Source organism: Ceratina calcarata, unplaced genomic scaffold, assembly GCF_001652005.2.
Source record: "Ceratina calcarata isolate Rehan_Ccalc_2016 unplaced genomic scaffold, ASM165200v1 scaffold435.2, whole genome shotgun sequence".
In the NCBI taxonomy this organism is placed as follows: domain Eukaryota; kingdom Metazoa; phylum Arthropoda; class Insecta; order Hymenoptera; family Apidae; genus Ceratina; species Ceratina calcarata.
The window spans coordinates 176,874-184,102 of record NW_017167275.1 but is presented as its reverse complement, the minus strand read 5'-3'; the positions used below and the strand labels follow the sequence as shown (position 1 = coordinate 184,102).

The window sequence follows — 7,229 nt, the reverse complement described above, 5'->3', positions numbered from 1 at the left end:
TGTAGAGGACGTCAGTACCTTTTTCTAAGGTACATAAACTTTTGGGATTGACTGTATAGCCAATACATTCTTAACTTACGTCGAATCCGAGAACGCATGGATCCGAAGTAGCTTCGTGCTGTCTCTGATCTTCTAAAATTCCCAGTCTCCTTTTCTTGCTACCCTTGATAGCGTTCACAGGTACCTCCTGCGGCTCTGCCGCATTTTCATTATTCGGCTCATAATCTCCAGGAGACGATTTTTCTTCCCTAAAGTGACGTTTCAAGCCTTTGGTCTGTACACTGGTCAATGATACATATTGTTTCAGCTCCTCTTGGGGTGCTTGTACCTTGGCCAGTTGTTCTAAAAGTTCTGCCCTCTGTAAAAAGTAACGGTCGATTCATGAGAACGAGCAAACGAAACGTTAAAAAGAACGAACATTTTTACATGGATTAGCTTACACGTGATTTCTTTTTCCTCCTCTCTACAACTTTTTCAAGTTCTTTCCTACGTTTCTTGGACAGTAACCGAGTGGTAGTGATTCTTACAACTTTGTTCTTCGTTTTCCTTTTTTCATTCGGTAGGACGAGTGCGTTACAATCATCGTATTTGTCTTCCCGATGTCGTATATCGACAGGAATCTACTTTAAGAAAGCTAATACAGTATCCCGTTGACGATACTCGAACGAGAACTATATACATACACCGTTAAGAGGTTACCTTTGTCGTCGTAGAATTGTCAATCTCGACTTCCGTGACATTCCTCGCTTTCCAGTTGTACCTCTTTCGTCCCATTTTATCAAGTGATTTCATATACACATTCGCACATTACGGTTATTCGATCATTTAGACAATCGAGCAGATTGGGAACATGGACAGTATCGGCGGTGTCGGCCATCATGGTGGTACCGTGGTAGGAGGAGGAGGAAGTCGCATGGCTACAATGCGCTACGATGCGCATGTTCACGGCATGCTTTATCTTCGAAGGAGGGAGTAACGGGAAGTTAGTTTGCGTTGGTCTGCGTTCATTGTTAATCATGGCGGATCCACTGAGTTTACTGAGGCAATACAACGTCAATAAAAAGGAGATAATCGAACGTGAGAATCAAATAATTTTTGGTGAATTCTCGTGGCCGAAGAATGTGAAAACCAACTACTTGACATACGGGTGAGTACAGTTTCGGTGTCTACTTGATTGACTCGCGACAGCTATTCTCGATTCCTCCATTAGGGACTTTCGGACGATCTCCTTCGTATTTACTACCGATCGCTACCGATATTATTTGTAGAAGTAAACGGATAGGAAAGGGGTATCCATCTATTCGAGACTAAAGATACGAAACGTGTGAAAGAAATGAAACTGATTTCGCACGTGTCTCGTACCACGTTGCTCGCGATATGACAATGACAACACGTATTTCTGAACACGTCGTCTCGGTCCCCCTTTCCTTTTTAACGCGCGATCCATACACGTAAACGAAACAACATGCCTCTCGAAGGAAGAATAGAGTACACTGTAATTAGGCAGTGCGCGTGCGAGAAAAGAGAAGAACTATGAAAGTGTGTCCATTGCAGGTCTGGCAAGGAGGGCACACCGAAAGAATACTACACCTTGGAGTGCCTGTTATTCTTACTGAAACATGTACAACTCACACATCCCGTGTACGTACGGCAGGCAGCCGCGGAAAATATTCCTGTCGTGCGTCGGCCGGACAGAAAGGATCTGCTGGCGTACCTCAATGGCGAAACTGCCACATCAGCCGCCATAGATAAATCCGCGCCACTGGAGATTCCTACTCAGGTGAAGAGAACGGCCGAGGATGGAACAGAAGGTGGTTCTTCGAAGAAACCCCGCTTCGAAGACACTCACGTGCAAAAGGTGAAGGAGCAGCTCGCTGCGAGGTTGGACGCTCCTAAGGAGGCCTCCGTCACGGTGGACAACATCAAGTCCCTGTCGGAGGCGATGTCCGTCGAAAAGATCGCAGCCATCAAGGCGAAACGTTTGGCCAAGAAGCGTACGACGATCAAGGAGAACGACGACATCGGAATGGGATCGGATCTTCGCGTCATACTGATGGACGTGGATGACACCAAGGACATAGTATCGAGGGAGAGACAGTGGAGAACGCGCGCGACGATCCTCCAGAGTAGCGGGAAGATATTCGCGAAGAATATATTCGCGATTCTGCAGAGTATAAAAGCCCGCGAGGAAGGCAGGCAAAAGGGGCCCACCGCGCCGGCTCCTATGGTCACGCCGCGATCTACGCCCATGCGACCGCTGCCGCAGCCGGCCGTCTACAATCGTTACGATCAGGAAAGGTTCATCAGGCAGAAGGAAGAGACGGAAGGATTCAAGATCGACACGATGGGAACTTACCACGGGATGACCCTGAAATCCGTGACGGAGGGTACGAATCCGGCGGTGAGAAAGCCGGCAAGCAACGCGTCCGCGACTCCCAATTCCGGCTTACTGCCGACGTCGGCCGCGAAACTCACGCCGCAGCAAGCCGCCCAAAACAAACGACCCAGCCGGACTCCCATCATAATCATTCCGAGCGCCAACACGTCTCTGATCACGATGTATAACGCGAAAGACGTACTACAAGATCTCAAATACGTGAGCAATGAGGAGAAACGTGGGCAGGGTTGTAAACGGGAGAACGAGGTGCTTCTGCAGCGTAGGAAGGAGGGCGGTCTGACGGTTCCGTACAGGGTAGTAGACAATCCGCAGAAACTCACAAACGCAGACTGGGAACGAGTCGTCGCGGTGTTCGTGATGGGTCCGGCTTGGCAGTTCAAAGGCTGGCCATTCGACGGCAATCCCGTCGAAATCTTTTCTAAAAGTATGTCTTTCGCACGCTCCCTCTTTTTCTTCAGTTTCACATACATCTGTCTGTCATTTATTTTCCTCTTACAGTATGCGCGTTTCACTTAAAATACGACGAGATGAGACTGGACGCGAACGTGGCCCGTTGGGCGGTGACCGTGATCGAGCTGAGCCGAACCAAGAGACACTTGGATCGTGCCGCGTTGATGGTATTTTGGGAACATCTCGATAAGTATGCATCCTTTACTCGCTCTCTACTCGCGGTCGAATCGACGTTTCGATCACTTCACGTTAACCCGTTAATCGTTACAGGCACATGATCAAGAACAAGCCGCATCTTCGGTTCTAATTTCAACTCGGTCGAAGGCATGACACCGCTCTCGACTTTCGCAGCGAGATCACCAACATACAGTAGACGGTAAAAAGTGTGTACATAATTTGTGCAGAACGGTCGCAGTTACGCGCCACGAACAAAACTTGAACGCCGTTCAACCAAGGACTGATGATTGTACGCGAACAACGTTTATTTATGATCCGATTCGTTTGATTATATGGGTATACTACACCTGTCATACCTGTATTGGATCCTTGAAAACACTGCTCGTTCAACGTAAACTGATGTGCCTATTGTTAAACGAACGGCAGGAGAAAGAACGCGTTTGGTCTATTCGTTATGTTACCAAAAAACTAAGAAAATAAGAAACGAATCCACGCGGTAGGAGGAGAAGAGAAAGGTTGTATATATATATATATATATATATATATTCACGCGGTACATTCCGTGCGAGATGTCGATGAAATGAACAAATACACGCTCGTACGTGTCACCCGTGCATTCCAACAGCGTGTATTCTTTCTTTCCCTTTCCCGTGTCATCGTTTCAGGGTGTAATCGTGGACGAGAGAAAAATCTGCGGACGGATCGTCGTGATTCGAAGCACGACGGAAGACCACGGAAAGGAAAACCTCTCGGGAGTTCGGTCAACGGAAGAATCGCTTGCGGGCATCGCGAGTTGTTCCACGATATCGGCACTGTTTGCACAGACAATCGAATCCTCCTAACTGGATTACCGTCGCCCTATCGGATTAGCCGCTGCGCTATATAGACACCGTTAAAACTTTCTCTTACCAGTATACCGAGAGTACTGCGAAAAAGAAAGATATTCCTCGCTGCTCGCTTCACGGTTCGCTGGAGCAGCGTAAATAACGTAAAAATAATCTACGGATATTTGCGCGACGATGTCACAAAGTTTGTGGACGCTGCGAATAAGCGAGTCACTGAAACGAAATCACGCGAACCGTTACAACACGGACTCGGACGATTTTGAAACGTGACCGTGACGCGGGTCGTGCCGCTTGGACGGCTCGTGTTTCACGCTCGACGGTCAAAGGTCAATCGACAGGGGAGCAAACGATGCGTGCCGTGATCCGGGAAGGGGATGGGAAAGGGCGCTGTTCCCGATGGACTTTGAAAGATTAAGGTTCGCCGATGACTGAACTTACATTGCTGCGGACCACGCTCGTCGCGATCAATTTCACACACCGACAAGCCGACGACGTGTACCTCACCGAAGTTCGTGCGATCGAAACGACCAACCGTCGGGACGGAGGTACGATCCCCCTAAATATATGTATACGTGTATATGAGTATAACTTTCGCGCCTCGCGAACGATTCTATTACGATTACGTAGATGCACATCGAGGACAGCGCGTAGGTAAGAACATCTGGAGGGAGGGAACGGGTTTACAGGGTGAATTTGTAGCTGCACTGGGCGCAGTTGGGCTGCACGCAGGGGATGCCCGCGGTGGGCAGGACCGGGGGCAAGTGCAGGAAACTGGGCCGCGGAGAGAGGTGATCCGCGACCTGGGCGTACACGTGATCCCTCAAGTGTTGCTGCAGCCCGGAATTAAAATAATTGTTGTACCGAACGTTCAGTCCCGCTGCTTCTCGTTCGCTGCTCTTGTCGGGGAGAGCCGTGCAGGCCGCGTCGACCAAGTTCTTCGAGAGCTGATCGGGCACGATGTTCAACAGACAGTAGCCGTCCCCGTAGAAATTCCTCGACAAACCGGAGTAGATCGGAGCCAGCACGGTGCCAGCGAGTTGTTCGCCGGCCTTGGCCTCGTCGGCGGATCGCGGCGGCCGAAACGCCGAGGCGTAGGCGGTCGGCTCGACTCCGAGACTGTCCCTGGCGAAGTACTCGATGGCTTTCAACAGGTCCTGGCCGCATCGCTGCAACACCAGTTGCAGCACGGACAGTTTCGTGTTGGGAAACAGTCGAGCCAACGTCTCGACCGAGGTCTGCGACACGCTGCTCTCCTTCGCGTCTTCCGCACGGTTCTCGCCGAACACCAGGCCTCCGTGCTGCACCTTCCCCGCGCTCTCGTTCTCTCTCTGACGCGAGACAGAGACAGAAATTTTCTACCGTTCTGTAGCCGACGACTACGGTCGTTTGTCGACGTTAATTACAATTTGACTTACTTACCGGCGAATCCTGGCATCGCGGCTCTTTCGACGAACCACCCGTCTTCGAGTGATCGCCGTTCCCCGTCGCGGGAGAATCAACGGCCGCCTCTTCGTCGTTCGTGTCTACGACTGACTTTGGCTCGGTCACTGCCATCCCAAATATCTTGCCCGGCGGAAGACGATCGAGCCTCTGACCGGTGGCCACCTTGGCCATTTTCAGAGCGATCGCATCCTCCGCTGCCTGTTGCCGTTTCAGGGCGACCTTTTTTTTCGAACCAAGCCGATTATCGTCGAGCGGTCGAGGCTCCGTAGACGGCGGAGCAACGGCGGAGCAACGGCGGAGAACAACGAACAATGAAAAATGAAGCCGACTTCGGGCCAATCGTGACACCGTGGCCAATTTATAAATGGACCCGGCGCACCGCGGCTCAACCGATACTGCATATGTGTTTTCTCAACGGCCAATGTCAATAGAGATACATATGGGACCATTTGGCACGTGTTATTCCCGGCCGGACCACCCACCGCATCGTTTCGCGTCGTCGAGATCATCGAGAAAAAATCCGACGGAGGGCCCTCCGTTCAGGATTCACGGTTCTTTCGGAAAGCGATCAAAGTGACCAACGAGAGGAGGATCTCTACGCGATACCGAGAGAGACACGCGAGGAGAATCGAACGAATTAGACCGGTCGATCGACACGAAAACTGAACGATGCTCGTTTCGGGGACGTCGTACGCGACGTTTTCACGCAAGTCCGCTCGAGGAGGAAAGGATCGAGTGGGTGGGCCGAGTATCGAGTGTCATAATGCCTATGCAAACAGAAATGAAACGCGACACCGAGCGTTAATGGATTTAATTCCTCCCCCGTGCCCGCTCCCGTTCGGTCGGTGGAGATCGAGTGGCACGAGTGCAACTATACACGCGAAGACGAGAGTAGGTACCCCCGTTTCGCTCTGTCTACGAGTCTTACGATGCTTCCGAGCATTCGATGAATATATTCAAGACCGATCGACGAATATTCAAAACAATGAGACTCGGATACGGATGAAAAAGAGATGATCCCTCGGTGGTTCTGCCTTTTACAAAAGTCTTGACGTTGTCGTGTGACTTTTAAAATTATTTTTCTCGCGGATAAAATGTCAGAGGTAACGCAAATCGACCTTTCCGCCTCGTTCCGCTTCGTTGATCATTGCCGATAGCTCGACGGACGCGTGTAATTACCTGAGCAGCCATCACTCTCTGCCTCTCGGCGATCAGGGAGCATTTCGGGCAAAGACATTCCCTGTACCGACACTCTCTCTTGTGCCCCCTCAGCCAGGAGATCAAGCCGTGATTTCTACACCGGGCGCACTTGGGTCTCCTCTGTTTCGGCTCGCCCTCCTCTTCCTCGTTCACCGTTTTGCTCCTGTTCTTTCCGCGCAACATGTTACTGTTCGTCAACGACCACCGACCATTCTAAGATTTCGCGCGGAGGATAGAGAGCTCTCGATTCTAAAGCGATTCGCGGATGGAAATCGGTCGGAGAACCACGTTGCTCGTTCGGACGTACGCGCGTGAACGGATAGACGACGCGTTAACAATGGAATCGGAAATTGACTGGCACCGAGTAGCCAGCCGACTGAAAGAAATCTCGTTCTAATCTCCGGCGAAGATTTGGATTTTTCCGTGAGATCGCGCGCGATTGGCTCACCGATACGAACAGCATCCCTCCGGAGCAGCGACAAGACAAACATCCACCGGACCACCCTTTCTCCACGATTGGCCCGGCGATGTTTGTTCTCCTCACCACACCTACTCTCCGGCTTCTGCCTTTTCTCATCCGGCTTCGACTTTGCTTCTTCGACACACGGGGCACGAGCCTCGACAAGAGCGGCAAGAGCGATCGTACGCGATGCATCCGGAGCGATTTTCCAGAAAGCGCGTCGTTTTCGAAACGGGGACGGTAACGGGGACGGTAA

The 7,229-nt window shown here is 51.1% G+C and overlaps 4 protein-coding genes across 5 annotated transcripts in view; 2 read left to right on the top strand and 2 right to left on the bottom strand.

The window, feature by feature from the left end:
* Positions 1-917, bottom strand: part of kz (putative ATP-dependent RNA helicase kurz) — a 5,018-nt gene extending 4,101 nt beyond the window's left edge. The window contains exons 1-3 of the mRNA XM_018027961.2: positions 700-917; positions 441-620; positions 80-358 (exon numbers count right to left, since the gene is read on the bottom strand). Of these exons, the coding sequence (XP_017883450.1) occupies positions 80-358; positions 441-620; positions 700-792 (552 nt within the window). The 5' untranslated portion in view covers positions 793-917. The remainder of the gene's footprint in view (positions 1-79; positions 359-440; positions 621-699) is intronic.
* A 29-nt stretch (positions 918-946) lies between these two features.
* hyx (cell division cycle 73 hyrax) lies at positions 947-3,647 on the top strand. The gene is made up of 4 exons (XM_018027960.2): positions 947-1,147; positions 1,555-2,822; positions 2,897-3,038; positions 3,119-3,647. Exons 1-4 carry the CDS (start codon positions 1,017-1,019, stop codon positions 3,153-3,155), a joined length of 1,578 nt encoding a protein of 525 aa, XP_017883449.1. The 5' UTR covers positions 947-1,016; the 3' UTR covers positions 3,156-3,647.
* A 312-nt stretch (positions 3,648-3,959) lies between these two features.
* Positions 3,960-7,229, top strand: part of Hou (GID complex subunit 8 homolog protein Houki) — a 13,789-nt gene continuing 10,519 nt past the window's right edge. Inside the window, exon 1 of the mRNA XM_026815227.1 lies at positions 3,960-4,415. The gene's annotated coding sequence lies outside the window, so the exon portion shown is untranslated. The remainder of the gene's footprint in view (positions 4,416-7,229) is intronic.
* LOC108626931 (doublesex- and mab-3-related transcription factor A2) lies at positions 4,528-7,203 on the bottom strand. 2 transcript variants are annotated; one of them, XM_026815224.1, is made up of 3 exons: positions 6,493-7,203; positions 5,290-5,532; positions 4,528-5,198 (listed from the first exon to the last, which is right to left on the bottom strand). In XM_026815224.1, exons 1-3 carry the CDS (start codon positions 6,694-6,696, stop codon positions 4,551-4,553), a joined length of 1,095 nt encoding a protein of 364 aa, XP_026671025.1. In that variant the 5' UTR covers positions 6,697-7,203; the 3' UTR covers positions 4,528-4,550. The 2 variants fall into 2 exon arrangements, with proteins under 2 accessions (XP_026671025.1, XP_026671026.1); XM_026815225.1 differs by having other exon boundaries at positions 4,622-5,198; positions 5,286-5,532.